The sequence below is a fragment of the Aspergillus multicolor genome, assembly GCF_047715735.1.
Source record: "Aspergillus multicolor strain CBS 133.54 unplaced genomic scaffold BDW74scaffold_4, whole genome shotgun sequence".
NCBI lineage: Eukaryota > Fungi > Ascomycota > Eurotiomycetes > Eurotiales > Aspergillaceae > Aspergillus > Aspergillus multicolor.
The window spans coordinates 400839-422515 of record NW_027395955.1 but is presented as its reverse complement, the minus strand read 5'-3'; the positions used below and the strand labels follow the sequence as shown (position 1 = coordinate 422515).

General features: G+C 51.6%; 5 protein-coding genes across 5 annotated transcripts; 2 read left to right on the top strand and 3 right to left on the bottom strand.

Annotated features, from left to right (window-relative positions):
- Positions 1-351: 351 nt before the first annotated feature.
- Positions 352-3277, top strand: BDW74DRAFT_166049 (uncharacterized protein; the record flags this gene model as incomplete). The annotated part of the gene is made up of 4 exons (XM_073726492.1): positions 352-379; positions 438-506; positions 590-903; positions 953-3277. 4 exons carry the CDS (start codon positions 352-354, stop codon positions 3275-3277), a joined length of 2736 nt encoding a protein of 911 aa, XP_073586983.1.
- Positions 3278-3790: 513 nt separating this feature from the next.
- On the bottom strand, positions 3791-5467 carry BDW74DRAFT_147145 (uncharacterized protein; the record flags this gene model as incomplete). Its single annotated transcript, XM_073723493.1, has 2 exons — positions 3791-5116; positions 5176-5467. Coding segments are annotated over 2 exons (1474 nt in total), but the record flags the coding sequence as incomplete, so codon positions are not given.
- Positions 5468-5647: 180 nt separating this feature from the next.
- sod2 (superoxide dismutase sodB) lies at positions 5648-6909 on the bottom strand. Its single transcript, XM_073723492.1, has 4 exons — positions 6706-6909; positions 6234-6640; positions 6110-6177; positions 5648-6060 (listed from the first exon to the last, which is right to left on the bottom strand). Exons 1-4 carry the CDS (start codon positions 6812-6814, stop codon positions 5973-5975), a joined length of 672 nt encoding a protein of 223 aa, XP_073586981.1. The 5' UTR covers positions 6815-6909; the 3' UTR covers positions 5648-5972.
- A 117-nt stretch (positions 6910-7026) lies between these two features.
- Positions 7027-9528, top strand: BDW74DRAFT_147141 (putative G-patch domain protein (TFIP11)). Its single transcript, XM_073723491.1, has one exon. The coding sequence runs from the start codon at positions 7068-7070 to the stop codon at positions 9396-9398; it is 2331 nt and encodes a 776-aa protein (XP_073586980.1). The 5' UTR covers positions 7027-7067; the 3' UTR covers positions 9399-9528.
- Positions 9529-11476: 1948 nt separating this feature from the next.
- On the bottom strand, positions 11477-21145 carry BDW74DRAFT_166045 (membrane morphogenesis protein VPS13; the record flags this gene model as incomplete). Its single annotated transcript, XM_073726491.1, has 4 exons — positions 11477-11517; positions 11573-11989; positions 12040-13660; positions 13715-21145. 4 exons carry the CDS (start codon positions 21143-21145, stop codon positions 11477-11479), a joined length of 9510 nt encoding a protein of 3169 aa, XP_073586979.1.
- Positions 21146-21677: the final 532 nt, after the last annotated feature.

The following is a 21677-nucleotide window of genomic DNA, read 5'->3' as shown; positions in this document are numbered from 1 at the left end:
GGACACACGTCCTGCGATCCTGCTGCTGCATTCAATCGTAATCGCGCGCCTCGCCGTTGATACAAAATAACTCTTCAAGATGGTGGGGAATCCACCGCGCCGGAGCTTCAGCTCAGGACAGACTACTACTTCATCTTCCCTACGGCACTGCTCATATCCCTCGCCGGCCGCGACAATAGAAAGCGGAAGCAAGTCAGTGAGACACAGTTCACAGCCAAAAAGTTTGTTCCACTCTGTGAATCCATCCCTAGCTGAGAGACGGTAGATCGTGCTAACCTATTTTCCTTGCTTGCAGAAAGATCTGAACCCCCTAGGCCTCCTGCGCTTACGCGAATCAAGGGCAAAATCAATATGGAGACTCCAACACAGCGCGGCACCGGTGCGCACTTATACCTACTTTGCATATAACATTGGATGTAGTATTGATTCGTGTTTAGAAATGTCGTGGCTACAGGATGCGTCGCCGATGGGAAATACCCCGCGCACGCCGCAGAAATCGAGGTCACGTACGTATTGCGCGCATTTAATCTCCTACATGGGGGCCGAGGACCATCAAGGGACGGATGCTAATCCAGAACAACTTTTGCAGATACTCCGGAACCTAACTCTTCGTCAATGGTGAATCCATCCTCCGCCCTTCTACAAGACCTGCTCAAGGAACAACGCGCATCACGAGGAGCCCGGACTGGCGGGTTGGAGGAACTGGAGGACAGCCCAAGGCGCACGCCAGAGTGGTGCCAGACCCAAACCCAAACCCAAACCCAATCTCAGTCTCAGTCTCAGTCTCAAACCCGAACCAACTCCCAGGAGGAACCGGGCTCCGAAAAACAGCAAAACATAAAGATGTCATCTCATGGTAGTGTCAGACGGCCGCCAGAAATGGGAGTCCGAGAAACGGACCAGGTCAGTGTTGCGCACTGAAAATGGTTAAATACCTGGCTGACTGGATTAGTATATCTCGAAAATCAGCAAACAGAACTTCGATCTGAAGCTGGAGATATTTCATCGTGTGCAGCAGTTATCCGCGCTAGAGAAGAAGCTGCAACGAATGCAAGAACTAGAGGACGAGCTCGAACGCATGCGTAGACTGGAGGACGAAGTGCAGGAGCTTAGGGCCGCCGAGGAAGATAACCAGCGACTCCGAGAATCTAACGAGCAGCTACGACAAGAGATTGACAAACGAGACCAAGCCGTTACCGAAGCCGTGGAACTCATCTGTCAACTAGAGGCTAGGGTGGAGGAGCTTGCGATGGACAAGAATGACCCGCGCTCTTCTACTCCACACTTTCCATATGATGAATCAGGTGTTGCGACGCCCAGGAATTGTGCCACTCCTGATATTCCGGAGAGAACGTCGTCGAGGCGCGGTACTAGACAGTCTGAACGCCGCCGGGTCTCATCCGGATCCCGTATACTCCAGCGCGCGCCGTCCTTCCTGCTCGACGAGAGTAAGAGCACAGCGGCTCTACGCAGCTTATATGTGTATGCGGACGATCATCCTATTCCTGTACCGACCCCGATCACTAAATCGGAAAGCATGAACTCTATGACCGAGACGATCGAACCTGAGTCACCGAGGCTGAGTGCTTTAAGCGAGTGCAGCGAGCTAAACATACACGATACTGCAATTTCGGAAGATGAGTACGACGAGATTGACATTCCAGTACGCCTTAGGGAAACAAGCACTCAAAGCACGAATATCTCTTCTGTCACCTTGCGCATCGCTGATGCTGAAATTGTCAAAGTAAATCGATGGCTTCCTGAGGAAGCAGATGACGCTCCTAAAACTGAGACTACGCGGCGAAAGACCCGACGGTTGTCAGATGTATTCAAAGAGTCCCAGGCATCAAGTCCAAGTAGCTCCAGCCGCAAGTCGAAGATAGAGAGTATCTTTGGAAGCGCGCGACTCCCGCAGACGCCGGACACTATGACTACCTCCTACCCGGCATGGGCCAACAGCTCATCTAACAGTACAATTGCAGACAAGGGCCAGTCCGAGCTGCGGCATTGCCTGACCCGACCACGATCTGCTGGTGAGCTGACAGCAAGACAAAGCTCCATAACCATCGAGCCCAGAGAAAGCATGGACACGAATCTAAGCAAGGTTACATTCCCCCGGCCGAGTTTCGACGAAAGTGACGAGGACCCTGCGATATTCCCCCTGAACAGCATCCAGCCGCGTTACGACCATTCTACTACCAACCATGTAATCTACTCTGACCACTTCGAAAGGGTTCTCTCCAGGATGGACAAGGACTATTACTCTCTTTCCAGGCCAACCACCCGCGACGGAGCAACAAGTTTAGGATCTTCGCCACCGTCCATGACTGCCGACGATTGGATCGAGGCTGCCCGTCCCGGCACAAGGAACCGGGCAGGTCCCGTTCCTGTAAATTCTCGGCTTGTGGGTGCACGCGCTCCCAGCCAATCCTCCTTCCTGGGCCGCCGGCACAGCATTGACTCTGCTGTCCGAGAACCAACCCTGCCTATCATCCAGACAATCAACCTGCGCGCTCTAGAGGACGATGACGCTCCAGCAGCAGCAGAGCCAGAACCCGAGCCACGTCGCAGGATCAGCCTCCTCCCCCATTTCTTCAACCGTTCCGCCAACGCGCGCCGCCTTCAACCTTCCCCCATTTCCGACTCCGATAGGGACGACGGCGCCCCATCGCCAGTCATTCGAAAGACAAGGAACCAACAGCAGCGAGCCCCTCGTCCTCTGTCAGGCGCCGGACAACCGAGCGACTTTTCCGCCTTCTCCGGACCAACATACGCAGAAGAAAGCGGCATGTCGCGCTCCTTCACTGAAGCGAACCTCTTGAGCAGCTCCCTCAACTCACCATCATCATCAACGACCAGACCCTCGTCATCCCATGGCGGAAAAGACCAGCACAAGCGTCGCGGATCCCTCGGTATCTTCGGCTGGATGAAGGGCGCCAGCTCTGGCTTGGGCTCGTCACTGAAGAAGTCAGAGGTGCCGCCTCAAACGCAAACTTCAATGTCGTCATCCAACAAATCTGACTCTCCAGTAACGCTGACAACGGCACCTTCAATCTCTGCTTCTACAAACACAGCTGTCCGTGCCTCTTCGCGCTTCGCAACATACGATAATGCTACACTCCCCGCGGCGGACCCTCCAAGGAAGCACGCTGAAGCGGCCACAGAGGAGTCCGCCACGTTCGCAACCCGAACGAGGCACCCAACGCGCACAGACGAGCCCGTTGACGAGCAGGGGCGTCGTCCGCGATACATGGAGCGCCGGTCAAGACGGACCTGACCTACCTAAGGAACAAACCCCCCATATTACCTCCAACACCCAATACCTTACACTCATCTATTACGTCTTTTATTTAGACAATAATCTACGGTTCAGACAACCACTACAACGGGGATGATGATCTACCCACCTTATGTGTCACGATACCCAATGAGCATGAGCACGAGTACGAGTATGAGTACCTCACGTTTGGCTTTATGATCTTTTTGTCCGTTTGGCTTGACGCGGATACTTACATTACGATGCGTCTCTCATTTTGTCTCGTTTCATTACATTCTATTCCGTTTTTGTGTAATTATGACTAGCTTGATAATGATGACCATGCACTGGCTGCATTTCTCGTCATAACGGCCTATGCGCCATTCATCTCCCTAATACGTATCTTTAGAAACAATCCACTCTCTGGCGCTACCCTGGTAGAAACTCGCAGAGGAGTCATTTCCCAAGACCGGTGCTTGCTGGACGTTCCAGCACTTGCTCTTTGTGGCTGCCCAGGCCGAATGCACATCTCAGTCACGCTTTGAATGTACTTTTATTTCGCTAATTACTTAATTACAGTATGTAGTTATAGCCTAAGAGTCCTACCAAATGATATGAATAACCGTAACCTACCTGCGCCATGAGACAACCCACCAAAATAAACGCCAACAACAATAATCAATACCAACTATTCCCCTCTTCACCCAATCTCTTACCCGTCGGATTCATGGAAATGATCCTCTGCCCGGGAATCGTCTCATCCGTAAACGCCGACTCAAAGATCCCCGATATAGCCCGTCTCCCTAAGACCTGAAAAGAATCGTACCCCTCCAGCTCCCCATTACAAGCCGCCCACTCCTTAGACAACCGGGGGCTAGACCCATCACCCAGATCACACCAGCGCGTCACGACAATCGCGTGCCGGAACCGCGACTGCACGCCTGCCTCGCGCTGCTCCGTGAGCTTGACCTCGATCAAATATTCCGAGGGGCAGTCCGGGCAGCGGCGCATGGGGCGACAATGGCTGCAGAGGGTCGCGATGGCGTTGGGGTTATGCACGCGCCGGTGCGCCATGTCTTTGGCGCGGTGCTCGAGGCCCTGGAGCCCTTCTGTACGTCGGGAAAGAGGAATGTGTCCGAGTGCGCACTTGGCGGCGGACATTAGATCGCCGTCGCGCCAGTGCGCGCAAGCCGAGAAGTATGGCCAGTAGTCTTCACGCGAGTATAGGAGCATCCGTTGCGAGGAGGGAGGAAGGCCTGGTTCGGCGAACGTCTGGGACGTCACCCGCATAAGAAGACGGCCATTATGCACGTGGAAGCGGGATTGATGAGACCAGTCGTCGCGGCGCCAGCGGCGGCTGAGGGCTAAAGTCGGATCCGAGAGGCCGTAGATGGGCGATTTGAACCGGTATGGACGGGTGGCAAGCTGAACGAATGTAAAGGGGATTGTGCGGCCGTGGGTGATGCGGTGACGGGCAGGAGGGCGGAGATTATTTTGAACATTAGGGCAGTCGAAGAGCGGGTTCAGGACTTTGGCGGGTTGTAGGGTTTCGCGGCCTTCTTGTGTTCGGAGGTGGAATCGGCCGCAGGGGAAGCAGAGGAGATGGTGCGGATAGTATCTGTCCTGGGAGACAAGGAAGTCGGCGCGCTCGTCGGTGTGCTCAGGCTCGTTGAGCCAGCGCCAGGGGTATGGGTATAGGCGGGCGTATAGGGTTCTGCTGGAAATGGCGAGTCGGGCGCCATCTGCCGGGGTGAGGTGTCCGGCGATTTGCATCCAAAGGTCGTCCGGAAGACTGGCAATGAGCGGTTCGCCCGGTGGCCGGGTGTCGCGGCCATAGATATTATCGGTGTCGCTGTCGGTCTGAGGTAATGCAAGTCAATGCTCCGCTCGCGATGCTCGGGAAAAAGCTGGGGACTTACGTCGAAGTTTTGTATGCCAATGGCATGGATAACGGTCGTGTGATCGAGCGCCTCGCCTAGTTGGGTATCCTGCTGAGCATGCACATGCCGATACTTTTCGTTGTGAGCTGCAAGGGGTGCGAGCGTCGGCACGGGAGGCACATCTTCGTTGTTGGTTAGGGTGGTGGTTGTGGAGAGGGCTGTCGACGCCGTTGTCGAGGCGCTAGTTTGCTTGCGCAGGACTTGCCGGGATTTCTTGGGCCGGAGAGCTCTCGAGAATAACCCGCGTAGACCCTGCTTCTCTTCGGGCATCTTTTGGCATTGGAATGTGACAAGTCGAGATAAGCTGCTCGAGTATGAAAAAAAGATAGAGACGACGATAAGCCGGCCCGATCTGGAAGTTCGGCGATGACGTGGGACTGCTCTGGTAATCAGACAGTACAGCCCTCGGGATCTCAAACGCTTGTAGCACTCAGTTCATGTCCAGTTGCAAATTGAATGCCCGTCAGGGTTCTTATATATTCTATTTCTACAAAGACTAGACGGACAGTTGCCGACTCCGGCGGTTCCGAGTATGAGCCAACGCCGAACCATGGGCAGCCCAGGGACGATGATCGCAACACTTTCGGTACCTTTAGACTTCCACGCACCGCATGCCCCTCATGGAGAACCCAGACCATGTCACACAACAGCTCCACGCTACGACTGAATCATACATAGCTTCAAACATGGGATATTGTGTCATCATTCAGTACATTGGCACAATTACAGTCACATAGGGATATATCCAACAATTTAATATGACATGCGCTCAGGGTCTAAGCAAAGCGCTTCTCAACGGCCTTCCAGTTGATCACCTCCCAGATAGCCTTGAAGTACTCGGCCTTGCGGTTCTGGTATTGCAGGCTGATACGGGTTAGCGGGGTAGATGACCGAAAGAACCGAAAACACTCACTAGTAGGCGTGCTCCCAAGCGTCAATACCGAGGAGAGGCTTGAACTGTCCAACAACGGGGTCCTGGTTCTATTCCGTCTCAGTTAGCTTGCTGTCCTCTGGCACCAAAACGAGGAATCACTTACCGCGTAGGTCTTGATGGCGATGCTGCCGGTCTGCTTGTCCTGGACCAACCAAGCCCAACCGCTTCCCTGGATACCAGCAAGGGCAGTGTTCATCTGGCCCTGGAAGTTCTCGAGGCTACCGAAGCTGTCGTTGATGGCCTTGGAAAGGGCACCGGAAGGAGGCTCACCACCACCGGCATTTTTGGGAGCAAGGTTCTCCCAGAAGAGGGTGTGGTTGATGTGGCCACCGCCGTGGAAGTTGATCAGGGGCTTAAGAGCAATCTGAGCGGCAATGTTGTTGCTTGCCTGAGCTTCCTGGAGCTGCTCAATGGCGGTGTTGTAGCTGTTGACGTAGGTCTGGTGGTGGTTCTTGTGGTGCAGCTCCATGATCTTGCCGGAGACGGCGGGCTCGAGAGCGCCATAGTCATCTATACAATAAGAGTCATTGATCTACCCGACAATAGTAAAAAAGACATGCGACAGGCGCACTTACAGGCGAGGTCGGGCAGAGTAGCCTTGCCGCGGGTGAAGGTCAAGGGAGCAGCGGAGGAAGAGCTGGCACGGAGACCAGTGCGAAGGGAAGTGCGGATGAGAGAGGCCATGACTACAGATTGATTATAGTATTACAGCAAAGAGAATACTCAATTAAGGAAGACTTTTTGAGGAGAAGAAGAAGAAGAGAAGAACCGAAGCGAAGAGCTCGACGTCATTTATTTTGGAGAGCTCCGTCATGCTCCGTCCGCCTCGGAGCCGCGTTTTGCCGCCCCGAACTTTTCTATCTAGACACTGGCCTCTCTCACGGAACACTTTCCATCTCGAGTTCGCCAAAAGACTTATTCAGCTCAGAGTGCCATCATGGACTCCGCGGCCCACAAGCGAAAATATGCCGACGTGAGCTCCGACGACGACGAAGCCGACTCTCCTCCCCGCGCATCTTTCCGTGGCTTCAACCGTGCCGCATCGCGTTCTGAATCTCCTCCGACAGGCGGTCTGGGAATGGGCTCTGGCATGGGCTCGGGGATGGGCCGTGGTCGCGGTCGAGGGTTAGGCATGGGTCAAAATGTTTGGAATAACAATGCGACCAAGCAGTCCTCTGGGAATGGCCCCGCGGCCAATTCCTTCGGTGCCCGCATGTTGGCCAAGATGGGTTATGTTCATGGCCAGGGCCTTGGGTCAAGTGGGCAGGGTATTGTGAATCCGATCGAAGCTCAGGCTCGTCCACAGGGTATAGGCCTCGGCGCGGTTCGCGAGAAGAGCAAGGTAGCCCGTACCGAGGAGAAACGTGCCGCAGCTCTGCGAGGCGAATCAGTCGAGGAGAGCTCAGATGAAGAATTCAAGAGGAAGAAAAAGAGGCAACAGAGAAAAGAAGGTGGGCGTGCCGAGGGTGAGAGTAAGCCTATGGGGAGGAAGAAGCCCCAGTTCCGTACTGCTCGCGAAATCGAAGCGGATATGGAAGGCCTCGAGGTGCCCAACGTGCTAAAGTCCTTGATCGATGCGACAGGCAAGGAACAGAGAGTATTGACCTCCACAGCCGGTCTAATGGCACCCGTCGACTTCGTGAACACAGAGCAGAGCGAAGCATACAAGATTGCACGCCGTGCTCGCCAGGACCTAGAAGCCTTCGCCGACGAATGGAAGGGTTTGACGGAGAGGAAGCAATACATTGAACAGGACGAGACTCAAGTCGTGGACCAACTAGATACGAACCAGCGCCAAATTGATCAGCTATCAGGACTGGTTGCCGCCTTCGGGGCTCTGGAGGTCATTCCCGAGGAGAGTAGTGACAGCCCGCAAGCGAAAATCGACTATGTTACTGACCAACTGGAGTCGTTGGAAATCCAATACAAGGCAGAGATTGATGAATATAGGCTGTGGGAGACCGCGGTTGCCGCACTTCATCCTCTGTTCCTAGAAGCCATGGAGGATTGGGAGCCGCTCAAAGCCCCAACCTTCCTGGTCGCCAATCTACGCCGTCTACAACCCCTTCTATCCCGCAAACCTAGCGACGGGCAAGTCGCGCAACGCTCGTCGACCTCTCCTTACGAAACCATGATCTACACCTTATGGCTTCCGCGCGTACGATCCGCTCTCCTCAACGACTGGGACGTCTTCAACCCTTCACCTGCCACCACCCTCATTGTTTCATGGAAAGAACTGCTACCACCTTTCGTCTACGCCAACGTCCTCGACCAGCTCGTGGTCCCAAAGCTCACAAACGGCCTCAAATCCTGGAAACCCAAACGCTCCTCTTCATCTCAATCGCAGCAAAATTCCCGCGTGCCCTGGTGGCTCTTTACATGGCTTCAGTACCTCGACGAGCGACACACAAATCCCAAGCAAGCCACAGGCCTTCTCTCCGACGCCAAACGCAAGTTCCGCAGCTTACTAGACACCTGGGACCTCAGCGCTGGTCCAGCCCCAGGCTTCGATCTCTGGCGCGACGCCCTATCTTCCGAGTTTGACACCTGTCTACGCAATCACCTCCTTCAGCGCTTGGCTGCCCAACTCCGCGCCGACTTTGACGTCAACCCGCAAGACCAAGACCTCACGCCCTTCGAAAACATCCTCAAATGGAAAGACTGGTTCAAGCCAAACGTACTTGGCCTCCTCTTCGTCGCCGAGTTCTTTCCCAAATTCCACCAGATCCTCTACGTCTGGCTCACCAACGACCCGAACTACGAAGAAGTCGCCGAGTGGTTTACCTGGTGGCGGTCTCAATTCCCGTCAGAAATTAACGAACTCGAGATCGTGGATGAGGAATGGAACAAGGCGCTCCGCACCATGGATGCAGCCGCCCAACTGGGTGATCGTGCCGCTGAAGAATTACCTCCCCCCGCCTCCACCTCCAAACCATCCAAACACACACAGCCCGCATCTCAAACACAACCATCAATACCACCAGAACTACCGGCCTCCCGTAAACCGAAAATCATCGAAGAGGTCGCCTTCAAGGACATCCTCGAAACATGGTGCGCGGAGGAAGGCCTCATCATGCTCCCGCTGCGCGAAGCACACCCCCAGAACGGTCAGCCCTTGTTCCGCATCACGGCCAGTGCAACGGGCAAAGGTGGCGTTGTGGCTTTTATCCAGGGTGATGTCGTGTGGGTGCAGAATAAGAAGGACAAGCAAGTATGGGAGCCTATGGGGTTGGAGGAGCGGCTCGTGGAGCGTGCTGAGGGGAGATAGATTGTTTGGGCATTCATCAAGGGTGTACTCTGAACCATGGATGAATGGTGTTTTTTGTTTCGCATTTTGGGCTTCAAGCCAGTTACTATAGATACCTATTATGACACATGATACCACGCAGGGATGTATAATATCCCAGTCATTTTGAGAAGCAATACGCATTCGCACCTCTTTTCTGGTAACTGTGCCATCGACACATGAGGGGAGAACTATTTTGGTAATACCTGTCTTTAAGATGTATGGCCACTTCCTCTGTTTAACCCTCCGCTCGTGCATCGCAACTGCTGTATTTGATATCAAAGAAGCAGGCGAACAATATCCAACAACCACTCAGGAAAAGGTTCAAATTTTCTATTCCTAGGTTCTAGTCTCAATCAAAGAAGACTAAGGGGTAGGATCGACGACCGCTGATATCTTTAGAGATTGAAATAATATGCTCAAAGTTTTGTGATGTTGTATCGTAATCAGTAATACTTTCTTCCAACTTTATCAGAGAGTTCATTATGCACGCCCTCGATGTACTCCATAGCACATTTAGTGCGGCACCAAGCCTCCAGCGAGTTGAAGAGCGAGTATTGCGCTTCCTCCTTGCTGCTAATAGCATACATGCCAGGATAAGAACCGTCAACCGCGTTCACCAAAGCGTCCCAGACGAACTTGTTTCTCTTGAGTGCAGCCTTATACAACTCCCAGATGTGTCTGTCCAGCAACTTGATAGTTGCTGAATGGCCATCGCGCTGGAGAAGCTGCTTGTTGTTGGCGATGATGGGGCTGGCCGGGGTGTGAAGGCGAATATTGTCTAGGATCTCCCGTAGGACTTTCGAGCCGGCGTCCGCTGTGACCTTGTCGAGCTCCTTAAGATCAAGAAGCAATTTGACCTTCAGAAGAGTGAGATCCATCAAGTAGTCCAGATCAGTGAAGTTGTTGGAATTTTGGAGATAGGTCATCTCTTCAAAGACATCCGCGCTCTTGATGTCCAGGTACGGTTGACTCATGCCGCCCCAATCGTACTGATCTCCCTTGTCGATTAGCCACCACTTCGTAAAGTCGTAGCACTCCTGGTCCTTGTTCAATCGCAGCATGATCGCAGGCACAAACGAGCGAATGCCCATGTTATCGCTCCGACAAAGGCGCAGCATATCCATGTAGTGATCCAGCTTATCCTGCAGGCCCTGTTTCGTCCCGACGATTCCAACAGCTTCTGCCCAGGTAAACCGAGCTTTCATATAAGTTCTGGTTTCGAAGATGCCCCAGAAACGACCGGGGCCAGTTTCGAAAGCATTGCCCCAGCTGAATCCGTCATCTGGCGTGTTTTGAATCTTCTCTTCCTCTAGGTTACACCTGTTGCGTGCTTTCACGTCGTCTTTGCAGGCGGTCTTGTGCTTGTCGCGATGTTCTGCTTTGGTGTTCTCTACTGCAGTAGAATATGACTTTGCAACCACCGCAACGCATCAGGTTCTCGGTTTTGCCGCATTGACAGCAGCCCTTCCAGTGAGGCCTAGTGGAGCTCATTTTGGAAATGGTTACTAAGGAGTGCCAATGTTGATCAGGATCGAAGAAAAAGATCCCAGGCCCCGAGTGTTGGGAAGATCAAATGGTGTGGCCATGGTTCACGTAGAGGCGCCATACGGGCGGTAGTTCCTGTCCCGGGCGTATATCTGAGACGAGACCAGTATGATGATTGAACTGCCAGAGAACTGATGGACGTTGAAAACAGGTCTTTCGAGTGGTCAGAGTATAGATGTGGCAGTCGACCATGGACGTGCATCGGAAGGGAATTGACTATAAAAGTAGCAGCTAGAGAAGCCTAGAGTGCTCTTTCCTCCAAGGTACCTGCGTACGGAGTATGACTGGAAGATTGCAAACGAATATTAAACCATTATGAGGCGACTAGTAAGTCGTAACTATATACAAGCCGGTCAAGTCATCTAACAAGTCAATCGCGAAGAGAGAAAGTATGTACTAGTTCGAAGCGCATTTGAGACAAAAAAGAAGACATCGTCATTCGTGCCACTTCTCATTTCTGTTATTCGCCCCGTAGGTAACTCAGCATAACGTCGTCATCAAGGTTTCATAATTTATGTCCTGTTTGTATACTTCTCGTTGAATGCATTGACAGCTAGGCAGGGGTTAGCACATGTGTCTTGGAAGTGCCTCTCAAAGCAGCAGCTTACCGATTGCAATCTGTCTATACAGCCAATTCCGTGCGCTCTCATCTTGTACAGGAATGAACGGCCCGTTAGCGCCACCCTTGAGCATGATGCTCATCCCAGTGCGCTCTTTGGAGATGGTTTGTATGTCCGTCAATCGAATGTCCCAGTCGGTTTCGAGTTTCTTGCTGCGCACAAGCATGATCCGGTCATAGGTCAACATGATAAGCATATCGCGGCCGGGAAGTTCGAGATGAGCGATGTATTCCTCATTGAAGTACTTTCCGTCATCGGCCGTTTTAAGCCAGAGTTGGCCGAGGGCTTCCCGCTGAGAGTATGGCCGAACTATGCCATCCATGCCAACAAAGCGGGTAAGGCGAACTCGATCGAGGCCCTCCGCATCAAACACTGTCGTGGTGTTTCGTACACCTTCCGCAAGATCTAAATAGTTGTTAATGATTGTTCTCAAGTAATCGCCTCAGGTGACTTACTAGAAGCAAGATCAAAGGCGCCAATAGCTGGCTTAGTAGCCAAACCAAGGAACCCCTTTCCCACACCCTTGAAGAAGCCTTGGATACCTTCTTTTTCGGCGCCATGGAGTGGATGCCGCGCGATGCCCTCAATGCCACTGACAATGCTGTTTCCGAAGGCTCTACCACCAGCCGTGATGCCGTACAGTGCATGCTTTGGCCGATTGCGAGTCTTGGACATCCGTCTTTCGTTCTGGAATTCCTTGTCAAGTGTTGCAGCAGCCAGGCCCTTTGACATACTACCGGTGACCTTAGAGATACTATCCGAGAATCCAAAGACAGTATTCTTCGCGAAGCTTCCGAAGCCTTTGGCAATACCTATACCTAGCTCTTGTGGCCGATCTGTCATCACTAGGCCTTGGTACGGCTCGTAGAAGATCGCCGCTACTCCCGAGCTGACGGTATTGAACAAACCAACAGGATTTCCTAGGAAGTCCGCGGATCCGAGCACAACGTGAATTTGGCGGATAAATTCTTGGGTGTAGTGCCGCTGGATGTTGCTGGTGAGGACAGGTAACGAGACACGTGCATTCTCTATCATCAGGGCGTTCAGCTTGATAGGCGCATCGTTGACATTACCCATCGACATTGTCATCACATCGATGATAAACATCAAGGGATTAGAGGGCTGCAATTTGTCCTCAACGTTCACTCGTTCAGTGCGCATAAAGGAGATATCAAGTTGCATAGGTTGTAGATGTAGGAGCTCAAAGTATACATCCTGGGCCAGGCCTTCGGTCTGGGGCTCCGGAATGTTTAATTCTTCTTCGCAGAGCTTGTCTTCGTTCTGTCCAGACCAAGCTGCTCCAGACGCTTTTGTAAAGTCAAGCATAGCCATAATGAAGTCCTCATCCAGTTCGAGTGTCATCTGCTGAAGGAGAAGTGTGGCATACTTGATGTAGAGTACACCGTACGAGTCGTCCTTCACGCGGGTAATCATAGTATGAAAAATGGGGTGGGCCTCCATTTCTTTGCCGGTCTTTGGAACAACACTGGGGTACAGCAGCATTGGGAAAATCCCGCCGTAGAGTTGGTTGTCAATCTGAATCCATTTGATGGTGGTGTTCAGTGTCTGGTACGCTTTGGACTCCTTGAACTTGACCTCGATGTCACGGAACGTCATGTAAAGCAGCTCCTTCATCTTTTGATTGATCAAAGAGATGCCAATACCACCGAGATGAAGCTGGGCCTTGAAGTTGACGTCCGAGTCGAACTCCTTGACTTCGAATCCGGTATTTACGCTTGTTTGCGAGGTTTGCGACCTCTGCTGTCGGTATATACTCTTCGATGCTTTGAAGTTCGACAAAACAAGAGTTTGTGTTGGGCCATCCGCAACAATGTTAATGTCAATTATTTTTTGCGGCTCGCCATGTTGGGTTGGTGGTATCCTCATGGGTATCAAGTTTCCGATCTCAGCAAGCCTGATGCGCCGCTCTTTGCCCTTGCACGCCAAAACCAGAGACTTGTTCTTGGTCGCAGGGAAGTCCCAGGAATACGGCATGATGCTGCGAGGGGGTAGACGGTAGCGGATCGGTCTCCAGGTATTCGTCCGGTCTTCCTCATCATCTTCCAAGTTCGGATTCTATATTGCATTAGTAAACTGCCTTGAGACGTGGCGCGAAATCAAAATACATACCGCCTGGTAGAACATGAAATCGACATCGCTCTCGTTGCGCATGGAGAATGGCCAGTTGCGGTTCTCAAGACTTAGATGGACGAAAAGAGTCGCGGCTTCCATAATGACATCAATCTTGATCAACCGTTGTCGTTGGTTCTGTTTGGCCAGCTTGACGTGTACCGTTCCAATGTCTGCGATATTGAACGGGGAGGACCACTGATTGTTCACACCAGGGAAACAGAGGCAGAGCTGCTTCTCGCCTGTCTGGCGCAAAAAGTGAAGAGGTACCAGATCGCCGCCGTTGATGTTTGTGACGTTCGAAGAACCTGGTTCTCTTACGAGAATGTCTTCCTCGAGCTTGTTCTTCAACACGAAGCGAGGTGCGATGGTGACGATCTTCGTCAGCTTGTATTTTCCTTCACCTTCTGCGACCGACACACCCGCATGGTACTCTGATCTACCGTCAGTGTCGGGAAGGACAACTTCGAAAGTGCTTCCAATAGCTTCGAAACTTTGCGGTTTGCTCCAAGAAGAATCGCCTATCTTTAGTATCGATCGGTTCTTCTGATCTTCAGTGGGATACGAGTACATGTAAGGACGAACCCGTCTTTGCCTCGTACCAGCTTCGGCCCTTAGCCCTTGTCCCGCTGCGGAGCGAGCAGATTGCATGAAAGCCTTGCTTTGCACTTCCATCGTGAGGCCTGTCCTGTTCAAGATGAGGTATGGGCTGTACACTGAGACTCTGAACGCGCCTCCACTATCAGGTACATTGTAGAAATGCAACTTTAGTTTCAGAGAAAGACCTCGCTCATCCTTCAAGGACAAGGTATCTTCTCTCCTGAAATCATGTGCGTTTCCGTTGATAATGGAGAAGTCGCTTTGTTTGAATACCGTGTCCTCGAGGTCAACGCTGAGCAACAAGAGATGTGCCAATTCAACGACGTGGACTGGGCTAACGCCGCCCTTGCGCAGGAAGTTTGTCCAGTCCTTCCTCGTGTTCTTGTCATAGATGCGGTATTTGAAGTCGTACGGTAGAAGATTCTGTATCTCAACAGGAGCGAACACTCGGATCCGCATATATGGATAGATCTTCGTAAGTGGGTCCTTCGCATTGAAGGTGGCGTTGGTCTGGAAGTAAAATGGAGGAGCTTGCTGTCCACTTTCGCTCAAGCATTTGATGGTACGAGTAGGACGGCGCATGAGATCTTTCCAGTGTAACTGCTCATGCGACCAATCGTATCCAAAGCCCTGATCAGGTCGAATAACGATAGAATGCATGAACGCAGCTCCAACAGGCGCCGGTCTAGCCTCGCCAGGGAGTATCTTCTCGATCTTCAGGAGATGGCCGTCTTGCGGGTTGAAGATACCAAGTTCCACCGGTATTTGCGTGTTGTTCTCAACAAGTAGCGGGGACCGAATTGTTATGTACTTCACATTGTCAGGGCCCAGCGTGACCTCGACTAAAAGTCGATGGAGTACAGCATCCTTTTTAGGTTTCAGGTTGTACATCATCTCGCCTTCCCGGACAACGGGGATACGGGTAACACTGTCAAACCCACTACCTTCCAGCTTTACACCGACGAGTCCAGCTTGGCCTTCAGGAGCAAGGGTTTCACGCATGGATGTCGAGTCTTCAAATCGCCAAGGATATTCTTCGCCGTCAGCCAGCTTAGCAGCCGGCCCTTCCTCTCCTTCGGCAACATCAGCCCAAACATGAAGGTCAAAGCCAGTGTAGTTGCGGATTCGATAAGGTGCATCGGCCCCTCTTGGCTTTGAGAGCACATCCTCATCGGTATTAAAGAACTTGAACGATTTTGACGCAAGGTCTATCGTAGCAGACGTGACTGTCAGCTCCATCGTTTTGTGGGAGTACACGTCAACCGAGAATACTTCGGGGTGGACTTCCTTGGCCATGTGAATGCCCAGTTGCCAGGGCTCAATGAGAGGCTCCCATGCCGACTTAGAAAAATTATAAACATTGACGAAGGTGTCAAAACTGGTATCTGCGGTAAGTGTTGACGACCAATCGCGAGCATCAACATTGAATTTCTTGACGCTCCAATCCAGCAAGGGGAGGTCGTGCAAATCACCGATAAGGATGACTCTAACTCCATCAACCTGAGCTTTAAGCTCCTCGCGTTTCAGGATTACGGAGCGTTGATTGACGGGCTTGCGATTAATGGTGTTCACGGCAGCAATTGAGCGCTGATGCGATCTTTTCGTAGCAGCTGATGACGTTTGTTTACCGACCGATGACTTCCTTCTCGACTTCGAAACTGATGTGCCTTTGTTTTCTGGCAATGCTTTGATCTCGCCAGACTCATCCGGCAATGTGCTTTCGGCCCGCATCTCTGAGGCCTTATTGACAATCTGTACTGCCATCAGAATATCTCGAAGCGAGAGACGTAAAACAAGCGGTTCGACGTGAATATCAATGGACGTTAGTGATGCGCCTCTGTCCTGTGGGCGACTGTCCATCGATAATTCTAACGTGAAGTCATCCAGAATCCGAAGCCTGCTTGTCTCGAACTTGTCCATCCGGCAGAGGAACATTCCCACTTTGCTTACATGCAGGGTCGAAACATTTTGTTGTGAGAAAAGAACCTCCTTCGCTCCGAGAACTATGGCCTCAGTATGAGGAATTGCAGGATTGGCGATAGTAATGATCTGAGCATCAACTAGGCTCACTCTGAACGATATTGTCATCTGGCTTGGTGTCGCGCGTTCTTCTTCTAGTGAGGGCGAACGTAGAGACGCTTCAGTGCTGTCCGCCATGCTAGACCTAGGCTCATCTTCGTCAAGAGATTCTTCATCCTCCTCATCCTCCACGGGGTCGTTCGTGGCAAAAACAGCATTGGCGAAAGACTGTAGTGCCGACAGGTAGTCTAGCGCCAGTATGATCCTGGGGCTATCAATAGTCAATGTGGCGATGAGATGTTTGTCAGGGCCGGGTGATATAGAGACGCTAGCCATGAATTGCTGCTTGACATCGTTGTTGATCAGCGACATGATTTTCCTGAACTTGTTCGTCTCCTGTTTCCGACTATCACGGATAGAAAACGAATGTATCAAAAGCTCAGACTCGAGTGCACCGTCTGTTAGCATGCGCAGTTTGACACGGGTGTCGTTGAGCGAAAACTTGGATAGGCTCGAATCGTCTAGGCTACCAATAGGCGTGTCATCTTTCCCAAGGATAAGCTCAAGTCCGACGCTATCTGCTTTGAAGATCATATCAAGCCGGACCCAACTTTCCTGTTTGCCATTGGCATCTGCAGTCACTACAGCTTGCTGGCCTGCACTTTGAACAGAGTTGGATTCTGCATCCTTTCTTGTCTCAGTGAGGGACGGAAGAGCTTCCATTGCCTCCAATTCCTGTTGTTCGGAATCAGTCACAAAGGCATTGGGTGCGGTCCTGCTTATATCAAGAAGGAATTTGAGTTGCTTCTGCGAAACCCGAAGGTTGATGGGTGACATCGTCCCTTCGATTTCCATATCCGGGCGCGGATTATCCGGCTGATGTTCAAGATAACATATACTGAATTCGAGGTTGACCTTTTGGATCATTTCGAGCTCTTCTACAGCACCTCCTGCGTAGTGGAATTTGGATGTCAGGCGAATGTTCCGGATACCTGTAGATATCAAATTCACGGCGGGACTGTCCGGCTCCTCTTCTAGAGGCACGAAGGTGTTTTTGGCATATATTTCACCAAGATGAGCAGTCACCGTATCATACGGTCGATCCTCGCTCATAGTGCCAGGGAAAACCAAGATTGGGGTCATGACCACTACGTCGAAGCGCATTCTAGAGGCATTCTCCTGTAGTTGGTTCGCTTGGTTGGCTGCGGCTTGTCGGGCAGCGTTGAAAATGGCTTGCATCTTGCCGAACTTCACCAGAAAGTTGATAATCTTCCGGTAAGGTTCTTCAAGGAAGTTAATCTTAATCGATCCCGATCTCAGAAAGACTTCTGAATCATAGCCTGGATAGTCGGAGCTTTCAGAGTCAAACGTTTGGTATTTGAAGTCGGCAAAATTGTCACCCTCAATTGTCAGGAGCCTCCTTAGATCCGAGCTCTTCTTCGCACCAGTATTAACATCATCTATCAGTGTCAAGCTTCCAATGCGAGACTGTATGAGCATGGTCCGACCAACAAGGAAAATTCCCACATCTGCTGTATTGAGACTGAGTGTAGCGAGTCTAACCCCGTCGTTGTTCAGGATCAGAGCGATACTCTTCATGTCAGCCTTGATGCGGATCTTCCCCTCTTGTTGTGGTTGCTGTTCCTCAGAGTCGGTATCCTCAATGGTGCGTTCTCCCTGACCACCTTGGCTTGCTTGCTGTGGGTTTGTAAACGTGAGAAGAATGAAGTCCAGGAGCGTCAGGAGTGTTTTTCTTGTAACAACAAGGTTAATGGTTGACACAGAGATGTCAAGATTCATCGCCACTCCCTCGTATGTTGAATGGAACTCTGGGGACTCGGGTTTCACTCGAACGAATTTCAGATAGAAAAGATCCTTGTTGTCGTCCGCATCGAAACCTGTCGATGAGATGATTTTCTTGAATTCTGGGACCGGATTCTCCTCTATGTAGTCATCTACGCTGAGAGACTTCAAAACCACTTCCGCCACCATGTCAAAGGGTCGCATATAGAAGTCCAATGCAAATCCTTCAGCAACGAGTTCAGCAAGCAGCTGTTCGCGAAGGGGGTCAGTGGGATCCGACCGGAACAGGGAGCCACGAAGGCAGCCGACAGTGAACTTGAACTCGAAATCACGACGATGAATGTCAGGAAGCTTGTCCACACTTTTGCTAGTCTGATCGTTGTCTTCAGTATCCGTCTCTTCGTCGTCCACAACGGGAAGTTCTCTTTGGCCGATGGGCTGGAAAGAGGATGATCTAGCCCGAGTGTTGCTTATGGATGTGCCCTGTCTACTCGTGGGGGGACCCGTCTCCTGAGCTTCATCATCGAAGCGCGGAATGGCGATGTCGATTAGTTTCATTAGCCCCTTGTATTTAGTATCCGACATTGATGCATGAAGCTCGGGAAGATGGCCTGATATCCGCGTTCGAGTTAGTTCAGTCAATTTGGGCACAATGCACATTTCTAGGACGAAATCAACATTGATACGATCAATGATATGCAGGTTTTTTGACTCGACATCCGGGCCAAGCTGGGCTTTGCTGGCCTCAATTCCGGGACCTATAACGACCTGTGTGGAGTCAAGCTTTATCAGGAACCTATCGTAAAGCAGGTGCTCCAGCTCTTTATAATCGCCAGTATCATACTGTCGCTTCTGCTTTGACTGAAGGTCCCTCATTGTCTGCCTGTCCACTAGTTCACTGTTGACACTAGCGTGACCGGCATCGACAATCAGGCACAGTGAGCTTTCTTGGGTGATGCTTTCTGGCACGATGATTAAGGGTGCGTGTATGTCAAACTGGGCATCAACCTTTTTATGCTCCTGCAAAGCAAACTCCAAGCCTGCTCGGGTTTGCTGTCGGATTCCTTCCACGGTGGCACCGGCAGAATCAAGGATAGCGCCAATAGATTCCATGTGCCGCTCGGGTGGTCTGAAGAATCTCGAGATCTCCACGATAAATCTAGGGTTGTATATGACCTCAATACTTTTCAGCTTTACTTTAACAGCTGAATCGGCGTCGCTTTCGAGGGGATTCTGCTCAAGCTGCAGGTGGAACAAGCTATCCTCATCCTCCAGTTCATCAGCGTCCTCTTCAGAGTCAAACTCTCCACTGCTAGATATCTGTGACAAGCGATGCTTCGGCTCTGGGAGTGAGTCCTTCACTTTCACAATCTGCGGATACAGTGTGCCTTCGGTTGTTCCGTCATAGACTCTCAAGCCCCCAAGATCGAGATCCAGGAAGAAAGAATCCGGGCGTTGCAATGCTTTGGCCCTGAAGTTGTCGAACACAAACTTCATGATCTCATTTGCAGCCCCATGAGGACCGCGCACCAGAGTCAGACTTCCGGCTTTGAGACCGGCGTTCACTTGAAGTTTGACCCACTCTCTAGGAACATCGACGCTTTCTGTGATTGTTTTCTTTTCGTCCCAATCGATGGCGCTGTAGAGCTCTTGCCGCTGCTCCTCTGTCATGGCAGTCTCCTCTGAATCCTCTTTCTTCGTACCCCATATCCACTCACTCCAAGTCTGCTGTCGCGCGGGCTTCTTGATACCTACGTTTTCCTTTCGTAATTGATTCCTCGCCAGCGAGCGCCAGAATCGGATATCCTCATAGCTCAGCTTTCTTTCCAGTCGGTTGAACTCTTCAGTGTCCCCCGGTGACAGCACCTCTTCCCGCTTTTTCTTCTTGAATAGGTTGATGTACGCGATCCGATCGTCTCTTCGTTCCCTGATGTAATCCCAGGTCCATTGCCTGTTCCGGTCATGGATTTTACTCAGCACTGCTTCTCCCGCATATCTGAACCAGGCTCTAGGGTCTTCCTTCGGTTTCGACTTCGGCTGCAATTTCTTGTACTCTTGGTGACGAATGTAGCAGTGGAAGAGGTCGACAAGCATGAGTCCATCTCGGTATTGTTCATCATCTAAAACGAACCCAATCTCGTCGAACAATAGTCTCGCATTGACGGCCGGTCGCTCATGACTGCCGGTTTTATCCATCTCTAAACCAGCGCGTCCACTAACTGGTCTCAGAATGAATTGATTCCCGTCCTCATTATCAATACCAGACCTCAACCTCTCCAAGAGCTCAGCATGATCAATGCCCTGGGCCTCTGCGCCTATGTCTGAGCCGCGACCTGTCCCGAGAAGATCGGCGTCTGTGTTCCAGTACACAGACAACGCACCCAAAATTGCCATCTTGTGTGTTGTACCTGAAGTTGACTGAATGAAAGTGGGTTTCCATTCTGAGTCTGTGCTCACGGCACTTAGTTCCTTCAATGTGAAGCCGACAGCAAATGGGTGACCTGGGGAGGCTATTGAGTCTTCGTAACGGAAATGCACGTTTTTGATGGATATCTGGAGGTTGTCGATCACTGCAGTGACAAGGCTCTGGGTGAAACTTTGATTGCGACGTTGTTCTTCTTGGCTCATCCCTTCCGAATTACGCTCTCTGAGTATTTCTGCGCTATCAATCTTATCCATTTTGATTGCATTCGCTCGCCTGTCCTCTTCCTCTGGATCGTAATCCACGTCCTCCTTCGGCGCCGCGAGCAGGAATACATCCTCGATGTCGACCTTGACTGGCTTCCCCCGCAGATTCGACCATGGTATTGATAATGTGAGCTCGCCAACGTGGCCTTCGACGACGTTGAGAGGAAGGTGTAGTTGATCCAGAGCTTCCCGGCGCAGCTCCAGGTTCCGAAGCTTGACATCTCCAGACCAGATACCGATGTTTAGCTGCTTGGCATCGAAGTTCTTGACGTATATGCCCAGAAACCGGTTGAGCAGATTGGCGACCAAGCCTTCCAGCATTGTAGCGAGCTGCGGCCGTGTCCCGGGCCGGGAAGCTACTTAAACGACTGGTTGGGAAGAATGATTATGATGAAGCGCCTATCTAGTCTGGTATAAAGACAATTGTCAGTATTATAGAGGCAAAGGCCAGTCAAGTCTAGACCGGGGAGGAGGGGCAGACGCGTAAGAGAGCACGGAGAAGCTGCAATACCTAATGCACATGGGCGAGGGCTTATTGCACTTGCAGAAGGTTTAGGGAAGCATCCACGAGGCCGCTGGATAAGCATGCACGCGCGATTCCGGCCGCAGGTCGGGCGCTAGAAAAGACGAGAAGCAAATGACGTTTGGTAGTCACGGCGGGATGTCTATCAGGTCAAGGGAAGGAAGGGCTGAGCGAGATGAGGGAGATATGTGAGCTCCCGCGTCAACCGAGTCCTCCACAGCAATAATATAGTATCTCGGAGATCTCCAGAGCGTAACGAGTGTGAATTGTTCGCTGTGCCTGGCAAAAAGGGGTGCCAGCTAAAGAGTGACGTCGATGCTGCTTCACCCG